Here is a 20,207-nt window from a genome sequence, read left to right on the forward strand (position 1 = left end):
CCGCCCTCACCCCACCAGACACTAAAACCCCGAGTGCGGGGCGCCTGCTCACGTGCCCACAGCCCTGGCCCCGGTGTCCAGGATGATGAGGCGGCCGTGGGTGGGGCCCTGTTTCTTCTGACAGTGTGCTGGCGCGTGGCAGAGGGTCACAGGCGGAGGGACCGGCACCGTCACGTGCAGAGGTTTGGCGGTCTGACTGATCAGGGACTGGGGCAATTCTCGATTGTTTCTGCTAGGAACAAGATGCTGCTGCCCAGAGTTAAGCTTGCAGCGTTGCTGCATGAAAAGTTGGCCGTTTATGGGACTTTCCTGGCGTTCCAGTGGTTAGGACTCCGCGCTCTCACTGCCAAGGGCGGGTTTCAATCCCCGGTCAGAGAACTAAGATCCCACAAGCCGCATGGTGTGGCCAAAAAAAAAAAAAAAAAGCCGTTTATTACACAGGTGATATAAGTTTGAATCTCAGGTGGGAAGTGATCTCACCCAGACTAAAATAGGCTTCCTCTGGCTGCAAAGAATAGAACAATTTAGGGGGGTAAGGGAGGAGACACGAAGTACAGACGGATTAATAGCAATAGCCTAGGTGAGTGTTGATGGACCAGAGTGACTGTCTTGGATATGCGAGAAGTGGTTGAATTCTGGATCAGTTTTTTGAGAAGGGAGAAACCAAATTGTGGGTGTTGCTGGTGCCAAGAGAAAGGAAGTAGTGAGGGATGACCCTAGGGGTTTTGGTCCTAGTAGACGAAGGGATGGAAGGCCCATCAACTGGATGGGGACATTAGCAGCAGGTTAATTTTTCTTGGGAATGTTATAAGTTTGTTTTGGCTCTGTTAAGAGTCTGAGATGTTTCAGAGAAGAGTGAGTGTAGGCAACAAGTGGGCAGCTGGACAGGCAGGTCTGGAAAACTGGAGAAGGTGTTCAGGAATGGAAAGTTTCAAAAGTGATGGCCATTGTGTGGACCAGGGTGGAGCTGTGGATCACATTTAGGAGGGGAGTACAGGTTATAGGGACCATGGTATTAGTAGGTCAGAAAGATTGGTGTGTGCTGAGGAGTGGTTCTCCGGCTCAGGGCCTGGTTGGTTTGCTGGGCATTGCAAACCCAAGTGAGGTAGAGAAGTGGCAGTGGGAACAGTATGGGAGAGAGGTTGATCTGGCGGGAGGCCGAGGCTTCCATGGGATGAGTGGACAAGTGACGGCTGAGGAGACTTAGGAGTAGTTGAGACAAGAAGGCAGTGAGACTGGGGCTGTTGCTTATTTAGTATTACTACTATGTGGCTTCTCCAGAATTTTGTGATGAGCTTTGACTTGGTCTGGGACTTTTGAGGCTTGCTAGTGGATATGGTCCGCAGCAAATGTCATCATTTGTGGATCACTATGCCTGGCAGGGAGGTTTTTAGGACTGGGTTTTTTTGTTTGTTTGTTTGTTTGTTTTTTACAGAGGTTGAGTGGAGAGAGAGAGGAGTGTTGTGGCTGCTGAAAGGGCAGAACTGGCAGTAAAAAAGTTGAAGAGAGTTGAGGGAATATGAAATTCACACGTGGTTCTGGGTGGCTAATACTGAAGCAAAGATTAGAGGCAGTTGAGGAGATCTTCTAAGCAGCATTTGTGGCTTACTCTGGTGTTGGATCCATCAGAGGACTGGGGTTGTACCGAATCTTGTTTGAATTTCTTAAGCCCTCTCTGGATGCCAAGCGCCAAATGTGTGGGTATGTTCAGGGAGAATTCTATGGTGTGGTGCAGGGATGTGGCAGTGCTGTGGAAGCGCAACTGTAGGGTCTGAAATTGTGAGAGAAATGTCATCTACAGAATGATGTGCACATGGAGAGGAAGTGTGAGCTGATGGCCCCCAGGCCCTGGTGTTGAGGATTTATACGTGAAGCATGAGCTTACATTTGGCTGTGTCTGGATTCCCACAATTTGAGAGACCCCAGGGGAATTGCTTGGCTGGAGGGACGAGATATTACCGGCCAAGCTCAGAGCTTAGATGGCATCTGGGTGCACCATCCCCCGCCCCGCCCCCCCCCCCCCCCGCCCCGCCAGTTACTGATGAGGGCTGAGCACAGTGATAAAACAGGATGATGAAGAGAGAGCAGGCATCAGTGGCACCAGGGCCTGGTATCTCCTCTGAGGTGGGGAGCTCCAGTGGAGGATGGGAATGGCATAGGTGTGGGGAGAGATGTGTTGTGATTTCTCAGAGAATGTTCAAGCTTTCATCTGCCCCCTTTGTGACAGGTTGGTGTGACCTTTGAAGACATTGCCGTGTACTTCTCCTGGGAGGAATGGAGGCTCCTTGATGAGGCTCAGATACGCCTGTACCTTGATGTGATGCTGGAGAACTACACACTTATATCCTCACTGGGTAAGACCCTCACCCTCCCCAGTGACCTGGGCTAGGGTCTGTGTTCTGCCTCACCGCCCCCAGAAGGTGCTCTGTCCTGCATGTGTGTAGGCACTGCTTGCTTCCCCAGTGTTCTGGGTAGTTGTGGTAGTTAGGGCTGGGGTGTTTGCACTACCCTCTTTTCTTCCCTACAGCCCTAATACCTGCTGTACCAAACCCTCATAGGGAAGGATTTGAGGTCAGTAGTCTTGCAGTAAGGCTAATGTATGCAGCTTGCTTGCCCTTTCCGTGGATGAGTCAGTGTGTCCAGATCCATGCAGTTTCTGTGGCCACTCCTTTATCTGACAATTTCTTGTGCCTACCTGTTTATGGAATTGCAGCCATTGTCATGGTGACTACGTACATGGACTACTATTGAACTCTATCCTATATAGTTCATTTTGTGATATTTAGACCTCTTCTATCCATTTCATCCTGCCCTAACTTTATCGAGGTATAATTGACAAAATTTCTGTATTTAATATATATAATGTGATGATTTGATATACATATATATTATGAAATAATTACTATTGTGAAGTTAATTAACATACCTGTCACCTGACATAATTACTTTTCTATGTGTGTGTGTGTGAGAACACCTAGGATCTACTCTTTTAGCAAATTTCAAGTGTACAATACAGTGTTAACAAATAACCATAGTGGACTTCCCTGGTGGCACAGTGGTTAAGAATCCGCCTGACAATGCAGGGGACCTGGGTTCGAGCCTTGGTCCAGGAAGATCCCATATGCTGTGGAGAACTAAGCCTGTGTGCCACAACTACTGAGCCTGTGCTCTAGAGCCCGCAAGCCACAACTACTGAGTCCACGTGCTGCAACTACTGTAGCCTGTGCTTCGCAACAAGAGAAGCCACTGCAATGAGAAGCCCGCGCACTGCGATGAAGAGTAGCCCCTGCTCGCCGCAACTAAATCCCACGCGCAGCAAGAAGACGCAACGCAGCCAAAATAAATAAATAGATAAATAAATAAATTTAGAAAAAAATTTAAAATAACTATAGTCATTATGCTACACATTCGATCCTTAGAACTTACTCATCAACTGGAAGTGTTTTTGACCAATATCTCCCCATTTCTTTAATCCTCAATATCTGGCATTCTGCTTTATGTTTCTCTAAGTTTTACTTTTTTTAAGATTCTCTATATAAGTAATATACAGTATTTGTCTTTCTCTCTGTGGCTTATTTCACTTAGCATAATGTCCTCTAGGTTCATCCTTGTTGCAAGTGGCAGTTTTTCCTTTTTCATGGCTGAGTATTTCTGCACACATGTGCATGGGAAAGTTGGTGCATGTGTCTATGTGTATATCATATTTTCTGTATCATTTCGTCTCCTGATGAACACCTTATAATGTTTCCATATCTTGGTTCTTCTGAATTATGTTGCATTATTATATATATATATATGCACGTGCGTGTATTTCATGGAGATACTGGTTTTGTTCCTGTTGGCCATCTGTATGTCTTTTGGAAAGATGTCTATTCAGCTCCTCTGCCCATTTTTTAATTGGGTTGTTTTGGTTTTGTTATTGTTGTTGAGTTGTGTGAGTTCTTTATATATTTTGGATAGTAACCCATTATTAGATATACCACTTGCAGATATCTTCTCCCATTCAATAGGGTGTTTTTTTTTGGGCGGGGGGTGGGGGGGTGGTTTGCTGCATGGCATGCAGGATCTTAGTTCCCCAACCAAGGATCGAACCCATGCCCCTTGCAGTGGAAAGGCAGTCTTAACCACTGGACCGCCAGGGAAGTCTCAGGATGTCTTCTTATTGATGGTTTCCTTTGCCGTGCAGAAGCTTTTTGGTTTGATGTAATCCCATTTGTTTATTTTTTTCCTTTGTTTCCCTTCCCTGAAGAGACATATCTAGAAAGTTATTGATTGGTAAGACTGATGTCAAAGAGTGTGCTGCCTGTGTTTTCTTCTGGGAGTTTTATGGTTTCAGATATTACATTCAAGTCTTTAATTCTTTTTGAGTTGACTTTTGTGTATGATGTGAGATAGAGGTCTAGTTTAATTTTTTTGCATGTGACTATCCAGTTTTCCCAGCACCATTTATTGAAGACCTTTCTCCATTGTATGGTTTTTGCTCCTTTATCAATCTTAGTTGTCCACATATGTGTGGGTTTATTTTTGGGTTCCCAATTCTGTTTCTTTTGATCTATGTATATGTTTTTCTGCCAATACCATGCTGTTTTGATTACTATGGCTTTGTAATATAGTTTGAAATCAGGGGGTGTGATACCTATAGCTTTGTTTTTGTTGTTGTTTGGGGGTTTTTTGTTTTTTGGTGTTTGTTTATTTCTTTGTTTGGGCCATGTAGTGTGGCTTGTTGGATCTTGGTTCCTGGACCAGGGATTGAACCCGGGCCACTGCAGTGAAAGCGCTGAGTCCTAACCACTGGATTGCCAGGGAATTCCCCAGCTTTGTTTTTTTTTTTTTTAATCTCAGGTTGCTTTGGCTGTTTGTGATCTTTTGTGGTTTTATATAAATAGTAGAATTTTTTGTTTTATTTCTGTGGAAAATGTCATTGGGATTTCAATAGGGATTGCATTCAATCTGTAGATTTCTTTAGGTAATATGGACATTTTATTTATTTTTATAAATTTATTTTTTATGGGATTTCAATAGGGATTGCATTCAATCTGTAAATTGCTTTAGGTAATATGGACATTTTATTTTATTTAGTGGTTTTTTTGTTTTTTTTTTTAATTTTAGCTGTGTTGGGTCTTCGTTGCACGCGGGCTTTCTCTAGTTGCGGCAAGCGGGGGCTACTCTTCATTTCAGTGCGCGGGCTTCTCATTGCAGTGGTTTCTCTTGCTGCAGAGCACGGGCTCTAGGCATGTGGGCTTCAGTAGTTGCGGCATGTGGCTCAGTAGTTGTGGCTCACAGGCTCTAGAGCACAGGCTCAGTAGTTGTGGCGCACGGGCTTAGTTGCTCTGCGGCACGTGGGATCTTCCTGGACCAGAGATCGAACCTGTGTTCCCTGCACTGGCAGGCGGATTCTCAACCACTGCGCCACCAGGGAAGCCCCTATTTAGTTTTTATGAATTTATTTTTTATTTATTATTATTATTATTTTTTTGGCTGCGTTGGGTCTTCTTGCTGCGTGCAGGCTTTCTCTACTTGTGGCGATTGGGGCTACTCTTCATTGCGGTGCATGGGCTTCTTATTGTGGTGGCTTCTCTTGTTGCGGAGCACAGGCTCTAGGCGTGTGGGCTTCAGTAGTTGTGGCGCGTGGGCTCAGTAGTTGTGGCTCGCAGGCTCTAGAGCACAGGCTCAGTAGTTTTGACACACTGGCTTAGTTGCTCCACGGCATGTGGGATCTTCCCGGACCAGGGCTCGAACCCATGTCCCCTGCATTGGCTGGCGGAGTCTTAACTACTGCGCCACCAGGGAAGTCCCAATATGGACTTTTTTTTTTTTTTAAGAGTAGATTTATTTACTTATTTATTTAGGCTGCACCAGGTCTTAGTTGTGGCATATGGACTCTTAGTTGAGGCATGCATGTGGGATCTAGTCCCCTGACCAGGGATCGAACCCAGGCCCCCTGCATTGGGAGCTCAGAGTCTTACCCACTGGACCCCCAGGGAAGTCCCTAATATGCACATTTTAACAGTGTTAATTCATCCAATCAATGAGTGTGGAATATCTTTCCATTTGTTTGAAAAGATTTCTTTTTCAGTCTTTCAATAATGTCTTATAGTTTTCATTGTATGGGTCTTTATCCGTAGTTAAGTTTATACCTATATATTTTATTCTTTTTGTTGCCATTTAAATGAGATTGTTTTCTTAATTCCTTTTTTTTGCTAGCTCATTGCTCGAGTTTAGACATTCAACTGAGTTTTGTATGTTGATTTTGTACTCTGCAACTTTATTTGTTGATTATTTCTAATAGTTTTTTGGTGGAGTCTTTAGAGTTTTCTATGTGTAAAATCATGTTATCTGCAAATAGTGAAAATTTTACATCTTCCTTTCTACTTTAGATGCCTTTTGTTTTTCTTGCCTTACTGCTCTGGCTAGGACTTCCAATACTGTGTTGAAGAAGAGTGGAGATAGTGGACATCCTTTTTTTGTTCCTGATTTTAGAGGGATAGCTTTTGACTTTTCACCATTGAGTTTGATGTCAGCTGAGGGGTTTTTCATATATGGCCTTTATTATGTTGAGGTATGTTCCTTCCTTACCCACTTCTTTCAGAGTTTTTATCATAAATGGGTGATGAATCTTGTCAGATACATTCTCTGTATCTATTGAGATGATCATATGGTTTTAATCCTTCATTTTGTTAATGTGATGTATCACATTTGTTAATGTGATGTATCACATTGATAGATTTTGTAGATGTCGAACCATCCTTGCATCCCTGGAATAATCATGGTGTACGATCCTTTTAATGTTGTATTTAGTTTGCTAATACTTTGTTCAGTATTTTTGCATCTGTGTTCATCAGAGATGTTGTCCTATAATTTTCTTTTTTTGTGTTGTCTTCGTCTGTTTTTGGTATTGGGTGATGTTAGCCTAGTAAAATGAGTTAGGAAGCATTCCTTTTTCTTCAGTATTTTGGAAGAGTTTGAAAAGGATAGGTATTTAATCTTCTTTGAGTGTTTGGTAGATGTCACCTGTGAAGCCACGATTTTTATTTTTCTATAAATGCCTACATTGGGCATTTATTTATCTAAATTTCCCTCTTTGAACTGCTTTTGCTGTGTCCCATAAGTTTTGGTACTTTGTGTTTCTGTTTTCATTTGTCTTAAGGTGTTTTTTGGTTTCTTCTGAGACCCATTGTTTTTTCATGATTGTGTTGTTTAATTTACACATATTTGTGAATTTCCCCACTTTTCTTGTGTTACTGATTTGTTGTTTCATACCATTGTGGTCAGCAAAGATACCTTGTATTATTTTGATCTCCTTAAATTTGTTAGACCTGGTTTTATAATCTATAACATATGATCTGCTCTAGGGAATGTTCTTTCATTGTTGTTGTTGTTTGTTTGGGTTTTTTTCATTTTTATTTTTTAGGGAATGTTCTGTATGCACTTGAGGAGAATGTGTATTTTGCTGCATTTGGATGCTATGTTTTGTATATGTCCATTTGATCTAAAGTATAGTTCCAGTCCAAAGTTTTCTTGTTAAATTTCTGTCTGGATGATCTACCTGTTGTTGAAAGGAGAATATTGAAGTCCCTTATTATTGTGTTCCTGTGTATTTCTGCCTTCAGATTGGTTAATATTTGATTCATATATTTTTGTGCTCCAATGTTAGATGCATATACACTTACCATTGTTATAGTCTCTTGATGAATTAACTCCTTTATCATTATATCATGAACCTCTTTGTCTGTTGTGGCAGATATTCACTTAATGTTCATTTTGTCTGATACAAGTATAGCTACTCCTGCTGGCTTTTGGTTTTCCATTTGCATGAAATGTCTTTATGTTGCCTTCACTTTCAGCCTATGTGTGTCCTTATTGCTGAACTGAGTCTCTTTTTGGCAACGTATGATTGGGTCTTGTTCTTTTATCGATTTGGCTGCTGGGGTTTTTTTGTTTTTTGTTTTTGGCCACACCACATGGCATGTGGAATCTTAGTTCCCCGACCAGGGATCAAACCCATGCCTCTTGCAGTGGAAGTGTGGAGTGTTAACCACTGGACCGCTAGGGAAGTCCTTGCTGCTGTTTTATTTTTATTTTTAAATTTATTTATTTATTTATTTATTTATTTATTTATGGCTGCATTGGGTCTTCGTTGCTGTGCATGGGCTTTCTCTAGTTGTGGCGAGCGGGTGCTACTCTTGGTTGCGGTGCACGGGCTTCTCATTGCGGTGGCTTCTCATTGCGGAGCATGGGCTCTAGGTGCACGGGCTTCAGTAGTTGTGGCATGTGGGCTCAGTAGTTGTGGCATGCAGGCTCAGTAGTTGTAGCACACGGGCTCAGTGGTTGTGGCTCACGGGCTCTAGAGCGCAGCCTCGGTAGTTGTGGCACACGGGCTTAGTTGCTGTCCTGCATGTGCGATCTTCCTGGACCAGGGCTTGAACCCGTGTCCCCTGCATTGGCAGGCGGATTCTTAACCACTGCACCACCAGGGAAGTCCCCTTGCTGCTGTTTTTGAATTGTAGAATTTTGTAAGGACTTACTGTTGCCATCTTGTTAATTGTTTTCTGGCTGTTTTGTAGTTGAGACAGATGCACATCTGTGATGAGCTTGACCCTTCCCTATAGTCGACGTGTACTTGACCAACATTTCTTTCTGTTCAGGTTGCTGCTGTGGAGCAGAGGATGCAGAGGCACCTTTTGAACAGATTGCTTCTCTAGGAGTGTCACAGGCTAGGACTCCCAAGGCAGCTTTGTCTTCCCAGAAGACGCACCCCTGTGAGATGTGTGGTCCAGTCTTGAGAAATGTTTTCCACTTGGCTGAGGATCAGGAAACACAACACAGCCAGAAACTGTTGAGGTGTGGGGCATGCGTGAAACTATTTTATTTTAGTGCAAACTTTAAACAGCACCAGGAGCAGCACATGAGAGAGAAAACTCTCAGAAGCAGTGTGGATGAGGCCTTGTTTGTGAAGAGCTGCAGGTTCCATGTGTCACAGAAGCCATTTACCTGTAAGGAGTTCGAAAAGGACTTCCTGACCATTGTGGGACATCTACAGCAACAGGCCACTTGTACTGTCGAGAAGCCAAACAAAATCACCCAGTGCGGGTCAACTTCACAAGGCAGGAGAAGTCATCACACCTGGGGAGAATGCAAGAAAGCCCTCAGCCCCAAACACACACTTGTTCAGGACCAGGGGGTCCACACTGGAAGACCTTGTTTTGTGTGCAGTGAGTGTGGGAAAACATTCAGGTACAAATCCTCATTTGTTGTACACCAGAGAGTCCATGCTGGAGAAAGGCTTCATGTGTGTGGTGAATCTGGAAAATCCTTTAGGCAAAGCTCAACCCTCAGTCAACATCAAAGCATTCATACTGGGGCAAGGCAGTACAAGTGCAGCAAGTGTGGGAAATCCTTACTCTACAAATCTGTCCTGATTTCTCCCCACACATGGCACAATGGAGAAAACAGTTACGTGTGCAGTGAATGTTCGAAATCTTTTACCTCTAGCTCAGCCCTCACTTATCATCAGAGATCTCACACAGGAGAAAGGCCTTATGAGTGTAGTGACTGTGGGAAATCTTTTATCTCTAGGCCTGCTCTCAGATACCATCAGAGATCTCACACAGGAGAAAGGCCTTATGAGTGCAGTGAATGTGGGAAGTCTTTTACCACTAGCTCTAACCTCCATTATCATCAAAGAGTTCACACTGGAGAAAGGCCTTATGAGTGCAGTGAATGTGGGAAATCTTTTAACAATAGGTGGGTTCTCATTCAACACCAGAGAGTTCACACAGGAGAAAGGCCTTATGAATGTAGTGAGTGTGGGAAATTGTTTAAATATGGATCCCAATTGAATCAACACCAGAAAGCTCACACTGGTGAAAAGCCTTTTAAGTGCACTGAATGTGGGAAATCTTTTAACAATAGGTGGACACTCATTCAACACTGGAGAGTTCACACAGGAGAAAGGCCTTTCGAGTGCAGTGAATGTGGGAAATCGTTTAATCGGAGAAATAACCTCATTTTACACCAGAGAATTCATACAGGAGAAAGGCCTTATGTGTGCAATGAATGTGGGAAATCTTTTACCTTCAGTTCCAGCCTTCGTTACCATCAGAGAGCTCACACTGGAGAAAGACCTTATGAGTGCAGTGAATGTGGGAAATCTTTTATCTCTAGGTCTGACCTCCATTATCATCAGAGAGTTCATTCTGGAGAAAGACCTTATGAGTGTAGCGAATGTGGGAAATCCTTTATCCAAAGAAATAACCTCATAATACACCAGAGAATTCACACAGGAGAAAGGCCTTATGAGTGCAGTGAATGTGGTAAATCTTTTACCTGTAGTTCCACTCTCCATTATCATCAGAGGGTTCACACTGGAGAAAGGCCTTATGTGTGCAGTGCATGCGGGAAATCTTTTATTACCACGTCCAAACTGCGTTGTCATCAGAGAGGTCACAGTGGAGAAAGGCCGTAAGAGTTCAGTGAATGTGGGAAACCTTTTACAGTAAGTCTTATACAAACTAACAAGTTCCATTCTGAGAGTGAGTTTGTAAGTCCAATTTGTTCTTAAGTCCAACAGAGTTAGCCTAGGTACCCAACTAACACAATAGGCTATATAGTACTGTACTGTAATAGGTTTATAATACTTTTCACACAAATAATACATAAAAAACAAAAAATAAAACATTTTTAATCATACTTTACCTTGAAAAGGACAATAGTACCAGCTACATCACCATTGCTTTTTTTTTTTTTTTAATCAAAAAAGGAAACAATTTAAAGAAAGAAACCCAGAAATTGTCTGAAAAAACATTGGGGCAAATGAACTCCTGAAAAAGTTCTGCATCTTGGTGATCACATTTATTGGAAGGGTTGGAGAAAATTAAACTGCCATTTAGCCTAAGAATTTGTGAGTTATCTGCAAATCAACTTATTTCAGGAGTGGAAGAATTCTTGGTTATTTCTTAATATCAAATTGTACACTAGTTTCTCTTTTGAATATTGTCTACATTTAAAGAGGCAATCATACAAAATCTCTTTTTCCACACAGGATAAATTCTTTGTTTCAGCCAACTCTCAATGGCGGGGCAACTAGGACAACACCATCTCCCTGGAAAAAGAGCATTGGAATATTCCATTTTGTTGATTTATATATTTCTTCCTATGTTTCTTCATCAATTTCTATAGTTGTCACAGTTTCTTCCACATCTCCCAATATCATATTTAAATGTAACCTGCCTCGAAGCTCTGTGTTGTTTCTCATTTTCACTCATCCAGGCTGAGCCTGATGAGATCCAGGGACTCTTCTACAGTGTTCGTAGTTTGTTGCTGGTTCACATCGTCCAAAATCTTTCACATCACCTCTGCTTTTATGCTTGTTTCTGGACATCCTGGGCTTGAAATAAAGATACTGTACTACTCTATACAGTACTGTACAGTAAGTATGCAAAAGCACAAGCACTTGTAGAGGATACACACATGTTAAAATGTACGCCAGACACATGAACTAACTCGTGATTGGACATGCGAACGCATGTTCGCATTTTGAAAGCTCACAACTTGAAGGTTTGTATGTAGGGGACTTACTGTATAGGAAAATGTAACCTCTTTCAACATCAGAGAGTTCACACTACACAATGGCATAGATGTGCAGGAAATGTGCAGTTTCGGTGTTCAGTATAAGGGCACTAGAGGAAACTATCTGAGGAGCCATCTGTCTGAATTGACTGTCATACATCTGAGCATGCACAGTGGGGAGAATCCCCAGTTATGTGGGAAGGCCACCAGCCGGCAGGCCCACACAGTGTGCATCAGTCACCAACCCAGTGTGCTCAGGGAAGCTGACTCTGTCCCCCCCTGTGTTGGCCCAATTAGGAGTCGCCTGAGCGCTAGGGGCTATTTCCCTCCTCTTTGATTACCTTGGGCATGGACCTGACCCAATGTTGTTCCATAGAACATTTGAGTTTTCTGGCAGCGTTCCAACAAAGACTACAATTTTCAGGGACATGTTGGTGTCACGTGATACTTGTGTCTTTCCAGCTTGAACGTCATGGACTCTAGAACTGTCGGCCACACATTGCCTTGGCTTGAATAATAACTAAGGCCTTTTAAGTCCTCATTAATTTGGGGAGTTCTATTCCTGTGTAGGGTAGTTTATAAACTAGTACAAATTTGTGCTCTACAGGCATGAAGGGGAGAAGAAGTTTTTATCGGTCTCACACGCTGTGCCCGAGGAGGGACAGCATGATGGCAGAAAACAACTTGACAATTTTGACCAAATTTGCATTGCTGCGTAGAGCCTCCTAGGAAAGACTGCAGGGCTTTCTCTTCCTCATTTGAGGCCTGTATCCTATGATTTTTATGAGTCTTGGATGACTCTAAGGGGGGGGACGTGTGAGAATCTTAAGAGTGCTTCTGAGAACCACATGATTTTTTTCTCTTACTCAAGGTAGATATCACAGGGTATCCCAGCACTGTTGAGGGGATATTTTCCCCAGGTCTACAAAGATCCACATTCCCTGATGGCCACAAGTCACTGGGCTAGTCTCACTGGTTATAAGACTGTTGGTTCCAAGGGAAACTGTAATAGGTACAGAAACTCTAGTAGGTAGTGGAGGAGACTGCAGCCAGCTAGATGAAATGTTCCTCTTCTAAAAGTGTAGCCAGAAATGTTTCTGTGACTCTGCAGGATCTGTGTGTACACAAATCTCGGGACCTCTAGGCATGCTTATCTTGTGTAGCTGAGGACATTGTCAGAGAAATTAATCAGGTTTTGTGGATTGCTGTAGCCTCTCAGTGATGTTCGCCTCAAGGCCCTTACTGTGCAGGGAGGAAAAAAGAGAAAAGGGGATTCATATTCTGAGGATGTGGCTCTCTTGACCCATGCAGCACTCCTCTTGACTTGGGTGGTGACGTTCATTGTTCCCTATATTTGCTGCTACTGAGACAAGACTGACCTTCCAGAGGGCATGAGGAGAGAGATGCTGGAGTCAATACAGGGTTGCCCAACCTATTTTCCATAAAGAGTGGGACAGTTTTTTTTCTTCTTTTTTATCTTGAGCTAATTTTTAAAGCTTTATAAAGATATAATTTACATGTACTCAACAGCTTATATTTAAAATGTACAGTTTGATAAGTTTTGACATAGGTATGAACCTCTGAAAACATCATCCTAGTCCTGATAATGACCATATCTGTCATTAACTTTATGTCTTTTTATAATCTCTTCTTACCTTTCCCGCTTCTCCAGGTAACCATTGGTTTACTTCCCCTTGCAATAGATAACCTTTGCATCTTTTTGTATTTATATGCTTGGAATAATAAGCTGTTTATTTTTTTCTGATTTCCTTCATGTTTTGTAATTACTTTGAGATATGGGTAGCTCATCTCTCTCTTTTTTTTTTTCTGAGCAATATTCTTATCCTTGGATATACCACTGTTGATTTACTTATCCATCTCTTTATGGGTCTTTAGGTTATTTCTAGGTGTGACTATTGGAAATAAACCTGTTACAAACATTTGTGTCAGTTTATATGGATGTATGTTTTGATCTTGTGTCAGTAACTTGAAGTGGAGTGTCTGAGTCACAGGGTAGATCTAAAATGACTGTACTTTTTATTTCATATTAACCACCAGTATGTTAGAGAGTTCCATTTCTTTCACATCCCTGCCAGTGCTTGATATGGTTAATCTTTTATGTCAGCCCTTTTCATAAGTGTATAGTGCTATCTCAGTGTGGTTTTAATTTCATTTTTCTAATGATTCATGATTTTGAGCAATTTGCAGGTCTTTGTTTGCCACCTGTATGTATGTATGTGTATATATATATTTACAAATATATATGTATGTATATATTTGTGTGTGTGTGTGTGTGTGTGTGTGCTGTTCTTGTTATTTGCTTTTTTTTTTTAATATGCATTATGGCTGTTTCCCGTTTCATTTACAAATAAGACATCAAAACAACAAAGACATATGTGGAATTTTACTCATTCTTAAATGAAGTGAGCAACATTTGCCATACAGAATAATAGTTTTTTTTGTTTTTTTTTTGTTTGTTTTTTTTTTTTTTGCGGCTCAGTCATGGGTTTTTTTTTTTTTTTTTAATTATTTATTTATTTATTTATTTATTTTTGGCTGTGTTGGGTCTTCGTTTCTGTGCCAGGGCTTTCTCTAGTTGCGGTGAGCGGGGGCCACTCTTCATCGTGGTGCGCGGACCTCTCACTGTTGCGGCCTCTCTTGTTGCAGAGCACAGGCTCCAGACGCGCAGGCTCAGTAATTGTGGCTCACGGGCCCAGTTGCTCTGCGGCATGTGGGATCTTCCCAGACCAGGGCTCGAACCCGTGTCTCCTGTATTGGCAGGCAGATTCTCAACCACTGCGCCACCAGGGAAGCCCCAGAATAATAGTTTTTAATACAGGTAGGATATACCTGTATTAAGGTAGGATTTTTCCTCAAATTTTCTATGTCGTGCAAAATGTCATGACCACAAATCCCACACATGTTTAAGATCAGTATGTATTATTAACAGAATCTCCATCACTTAAGTCCGGCCATTCAGTAATACACTAAATGTAGTCCTGCTTTGTAGTGTTTCCCAATTTCTGAAGCGTAAATTCTCCCACCACTCATTTGGAATGTGATCAGAGAAGGAACTGAAAAATTCTACTCGAGGTCCCCCGGGTTTTTTGATGGAAAACTAAACTTAGCATGTGCAGGAGGAGACTTTACAAGGCCAGGCAGACAACAGCTGCAGGGGCTGCGGGCTGGTTGGAGGCTCAGACGCCTCAGAGACAAAATTCTGACTGGCCAGTGGGGAGGTATGTCCCTGAACACCCTGGGGAGTCAGTGGAAACCCTAGTTGGCCTCACCTTGTTAGTGACAAGGTATCAGAGCAGTCACACTATCCTGAGTTGCCTCCTCTGACCCCACCGATTACCTTGCAAGGGATTCTCACCCTCTGAACTCTCCAAAGTTCTTTTCATCTCTACCTTTCTGTAATTGTTGACTGTTTATTTCCAACTGTGTTTACCTTCTATGGGTCTCACCACCTACTTGGATACTATTTCAGACACCTGCACCCCAGGACCGCATTCTAGATGCAGGGCCACTGCCTACCTTCATGGTTGATGCAGTGTATCATAAGTACTGGGGCTGGGAGTGTGCAGGGCAGGGGTCTGGGGCACACTTTCTCTGCTCTACACCTTAAGAAGGACCTGGTTACATCTTTTCCTCCAAGATGCACATGTGTCAATTCAGCGGGGACACCTGTGATCTGAGGTTGCATCTCTAAAAGGGAGGAGGAGTACAGGTGTGGTGGTGATGGAGGACCACAGCAGGGAGAGCCAGACCCACAATGCTGGGTGGGAAGGCTGGGACAGTGCAGGGACCGAAGGAGACACTTAGCATTTGTCTGCCCCATGTGGAGACTCAGGAAGGACCCACTGGGCTGAATCCCTGCTTCTCCCTCTAGAAGCTAATCACCTAAGGCTGTGTTCTGCCCAGAGTTCTGGTAGATCTGCCCCTGGAGTCCCTGAGGGATGCAGCACAGTTCATGGGGATCCACAGGCTCCCCACCCTGCCCAGGAGCACCCCACCGTCCACCGCTCATGCATCTGGGAGGGACACTCAGCCATCCATGTCCACAGCTTGGGCGCACCCTGGTGACAGCACGCAAAAGTTAGGATTCTGACTCTGAGGTGGAAAAGCAGGACTCAGTCTTGGAGTCAAAAAATCTCATATTTGGGGACTTCCCTGATGGTGCAGTGGTTAAGAATCCACCTGCCAACGCAGGTGACACGGGTTTGAGCCCTAGTCCGGGAAAATATCACAGCCACGGAGCAATTAAGCCCGTTGAGAAACTAAGCCCTACTGAGCCTGCGCTCTAGAGCCTGCAAGCCACAGCTACTGAGCCTGCGTGCCACAGCTACTGAAGCCTGCACGCCTAGAGCCCATGCTCCGTGAGAAGCCACCGCAATGAGAAGCCCGTGCACCACAACGAAGAGTAGCCCCCGCTCGCCGCAACTAGAGAAAGCCCGTATGCAGCAATGAAGACTCAACGCAGCCGTAAATAAATAAATAAATAAATTTATTTAAAAATCTCATATTTGGTCTCTGGAGCCAACTAGGGACTCACACTCACACTTGATTGGATTATCCAAGATATATTGTTAGGGGAGAAATTAATGTCAGACAAGGAACCACAGAACCAGGAAGTTCAGAGAACACTAAGGAGGATAAATGCCAAAATTCTACATGTGATATCGTTTTCAAATTATAGAAAATCAGAGATAAATCCTGAAAGAAGTCAGGGCAGGGGGAGGAGGGAGATCCCTTACCTATAGCAGAACAAAGATAAGAATTAGATTCATCTTCTTAGAAAACTGTGCAGGCAAGAAGAGATTGAAGTGAAATAATTGAAGTATTGAAAAAGAAAAAAAACATCAAGCTAGAGTTTTGTTCCTGGTAAAATTATCCTTTGATAGTGCAGGGTAAACAAAGCCTTTCTCAAATAAAAATAGGGAATTTGTTGCCAGTAAATCTGCAACCTTAGTCCATTCTGGTTGTTATAATGAAATACCACAAACTGGGTAGTTTATTAAATAAATAAATAAATAAATAAACATTTATTCCTCACACTTTTGGAGGCTTGGGAAGTCCAAGATCAAGGTGACAGGACCTGTGCTGAGGTCCTGCTTCCTGGTTCATAGCTGGCACCTCCTTGCTGTGTGCTCACATGGTAGCAGGAGCTAGGGATCTCTCTGTAGCCTCTTTTATAAAGGCACCATTCATGTGGATGGAAACGCCTCTTAAAGTCCCTAACTCCTTATTTATTTATTTATTTGGCTGCGTCGGGTCTTAGTTGCGGCACGTGGAATCTTTGTTGAGATATGCAGGATCTTTCCTTGCGGCGCAGAGGCTCTTTGTTGCAGTGGGCTTCTCTCTAGTTGTGGCACAGCGTGCTCCAGAGCTCATGGGCTCTGTAGTTTGTGGCACGCGGGCTCTCTTGTTGAGGCACCCGAGCTCAGTAGTTGTGACGCGTGGGCTTAGTTGCCTCGCAGCATGTGGGATCTTAGTTCCCCGACCAGGGATGGAACCCGCGTCCGCTGCATTGGAAGGCAGATTCTTTACCACTGGACCACCAGGGAAGTCCCTCAAAGTCTCTAACTGCTAATACTATCATCTTTGGTGGTTAGAATTTCAACATAGGAAGTTTAGGGGACATAAATATTTAGACCATATCACTTGCCTTGTAGGAAATGTTAAAAGAACTTTAGAGACAAGGAGAATTATAGAGGTCAGAAAATTAGACCTACATAAAAGAAGAACATCAAAGAAGTAATAAGGTAAAATAAAAGTTTACTTTTTTTTTTAAGCAGAAGGAATTTTTTATTTATTTATTTATTTATTTTTACCTGCATTGGGTCTTCATTGCTGCACGCGGGCTTTCTCTAGTTGTGGTGAGCGGGGGCTACTTTTTGTTGCAGTGCACAGGCATCTCACTGTGGTGGCTTTTCTCGTTGCGGAGCACGGGCTCCAGGGTGTGCGGGCTTCAGTAGTTGTGGCCTGCAGGCTCAGTAGTTGTGGTGCATGGGCTTAGTTGCTCCATGGCAAGTGGGATCTTTCCATACCACGGATCTAACCCGTATCCCCTGCATTGGCACGCGGATTCCTAACCACTGCGCCACCAGGGAAACCCCAAATGTTACTTTTCTTAATTGATACCCATCTTAATTGATGCACATCCCGTGTGTGTGTGTATGTGTGTGTGTGTATTTATATGTGAAATGAATGACATCAATGATACGAAGTATTGGAAGAATTCAGAATATTTTATTATTGTAAGGTACTCACTATCTGTGAAGTGATACAGTGTTACTTGTAAGTGGACTTGGATTAGTTGTCAATGTTGATTGGAAACTAGAGCAAGCACTAAAAAAGTTGAAAAAGAAGTGTAACTGATACGATAAGAAACAAGAGAAAATATAATCTTATAAAAAGCTCAATTTAAACCACAAAAAGCAGGAAGAGAGTGGAGTACAAAATTTGGAACAAAGAACGAGGGTAACAAATAGAAGTTTATAACAAGGGACTTCCCTGGTGGCACAGTGGTTAAGAATCCGCCTGCTAATACAGGGGACATGGGTTTGATTCCTGGTCTAGTAAGATCCCACATGCTGTGGAGCAACTAAGCCCGTGCACAGCAACGAAGACCCAACGCAGCTAAAAATAAATAAATAAATAAGAATTTAAAAAAAGAAATAACAAATATGGTAAATATTAATCCAACTGCATCAATAATCACTTTGATGGGAATGGTCTAAATGCACTAATTAAAAGATTTTCAGGGTGGATCAAAAAGCAAGACCAAACTATATGTTGTCTACAGAAACTGCAATAATATATCTGTACTGTTTTCAGGTTCTACATTTGTAGTAATTTGTTGCAGGGATAATAAGAAATGAATAGAGGGATAGGCATGCGAAGAAATGAAATAACTGAGAAAGACAAAGTTAGAGCAAGTTGGGGAGTGCTCACTTTGTGAAGGTTGTGTGTGTGTGAGGTGGTGGCATCAGTGTGGTTAAACTAAACTGTTTTATCTGTTGTGGCTTCATTGTTTAACAGTATTCATTAGCTGTCATTGGGCAAAGGTATAATTTTATATTGATGTTTCATCATAAAATTATTCAGGTGTGACTGAGTTAGACTACTGGGGGCAAGTGTTAGTTGGTGATCCATTTAGCTAATTGGAAAGTATTCAAGTCTTTGTGGTTTACCGAAACACACCCTTAACCTGATTATAAAGATTCTGTAAATGGAGGCATGGGAAGGACACAGCCTCATTACAGCTTATTGCATGAACTTATTCCCAGTAAATATTTACAGAGTGTATGAAATTGTATAAATATGAAGTCATATTCCAAGAATAATATGAGAGTTGGGAGTTAAATAAGCTTTTACATCTCATCATTTTGGCATGCAAATGACTATAATGTTGTACATTCTCAAGGAGTAGAAATCAATCTGAGGGTTTATTGAGATAAAATATAAAGCAGCTGCATAAAATGTCTGACTCTGTCAGGTAAACTAAAAGATCAAATTGAGTGGTTGTCAGAGCTGGGGAGGGTAGTGGAATGTGACTACCCTCAGAATATCCGTCTTCTTTCTTCCCAGTCATGGTTCTGTACGGACTGTTTTGCTCATAGCCAATCATAATACAACTAAACGCACACACACACTTCCAATGGATAGCTTCACGCTACATGCATTTGAATGACAAGTATATAATATATCCAGCTATGCACTGAATCATTTTATATCTGAATGACTATAGTAAAATGGCCATTTAGAACAGTAGATCTGAGAGCATCTCAAATGATTTTTTTTTTTTGCCACGTTGCGCGCCTTGCGGAATCTTAATATCCCGATCAGGGATCAAACCCGCGTCCCCTGCAGTGTTAGCGCTGAGTCCTAACCACTGGAGAACCAGGGAATTCCCTTAAATGACATTTTAATCCTTTGGCAGCTGAGATTCACGAAGTCTAAAATTATGTCTTTTTGCTGCAGTTAACGAACAAAGCCCTGCCTTTCTTGAGGCGGGATGACCAGCTCACAGCATCCTTCCTGGATCCGCGTGGGACAGGTTCTAGTTGGTCAAGAATGAGAATACCCTTCGCTGCGGCCTCTAGGGCTCCAGTAACTATATTACCCAGAAGAAATTGCGGCAGGTTGAGCCAGTGATAGTTCAGGATAATAGCGTTTCCGGGAAAATTCCTCGGCTCGGGGCGGGACTTCCGGCCTCTTCCTAGTGACAACCATTTTAATCGTCCGGGTCTGTTTTGGCTCTGGGGCGCTGGGTCGGGACCAGGGTGACGGGGTGAGAAAACGCGACAGGAGGCGCTGTCCCCGCGGCACAGAGGCGGGTCTGAAGTTCAGGGACGCCGCCTGGGGTGCCCCGCGCAGGCCCGGGAGAGGGTCCGACGTGCCCGCCTCCCGCCTGTCCCCGCCCCTCTCCGTCCACAGAGTCCGATGGCGGCGCCGGCGCTGAGGGACCCGCCTCAGGTAAACGCTCGTCCTCCGGGCCCTCACCGCCCTCAGCCCATCAGACACTAAAGCCCCGAGTGCGGGGCGCCTTGCTCACGTGCCTGCAGGCCAGGCCGCTGTGTCCAGGACGGTGAGGCGGTCGTGGGTGGGGCTCTGTTTCCGACAGACTGGGTGAT

At 43.2% G+C, this 20,207-nt stretch overlaps 2 protein-coding genes across 35 annotated transcripts in view; both read left to right on the plus strand.

The window, feature by feature from the left end:
• Positions 1-20,207, plus strand: part of LOC309617257 (zinc finger protein 211-like) — a 61,860-nt gene that overhangs the window by 24,924 nt on the left and 16,729 nt on the right. For 3 of the 7 annotated variants that reach the window (XM_082369260.1, XM_082369262.1, XM_082369261.1), the window contains 2 exons: positions 2,228-2,354; positions 8,646-13,508. In XM_082369260.1, coding sequence (XP_082225386.1) covers positions 2,228-2,354; positions 8,646-10,465 — 1,947 coding nt within the window. In that variant the 3' untranslated portion in view covers positions 10,466-13,508. Of the gene's footprint in view, positions 1-2,227; positions 2,355-6,377; positions 6,560-8,645; positions 13,509-20,207 lie in introns of those variants that run through there. The other 4 variants (XM_082369267.1, XM_082369259.1, XM_082369266.1 and 1 more) reach the window with 4 other exon arrangements.
• Positions 14,083-20,207, plus strand: part of LOC309617245 (zinc finger protein 773-like) — a 137,815-nt gene continuing 131,690 nt past the window's right edge. For 13 of the 28 annotated variants that reach the window (XR_014237833.1, XR_014237834.1, XM_082369182.1 and 10 more), the window contains exon 1: positions 14,083-20,049. The gene's annotated coding sequence lies outside the window, so the exon portion shown is untranslated. The remainder of the gene's footprint in view (positions 20,050-20,207) is intronic. The other 15 variants (XR_014237835.1, XR_014237836.1, XR_014237837.1 and 12 more) reach the window with 9 other exon arrangements.

Source organism: Balaenoptera borealis (genome assembly GCF_965194805.1).
Source record: "Balaenoptera borealis genome assembly, chromosome: 19".
Classification (NCBI taxonomy): Eukaryota; Metazoa; Chordata; class Mammalia; order Artiodactyla; family Balaenopteridae; genus Balaenoptera; species Balaenoptera borealis.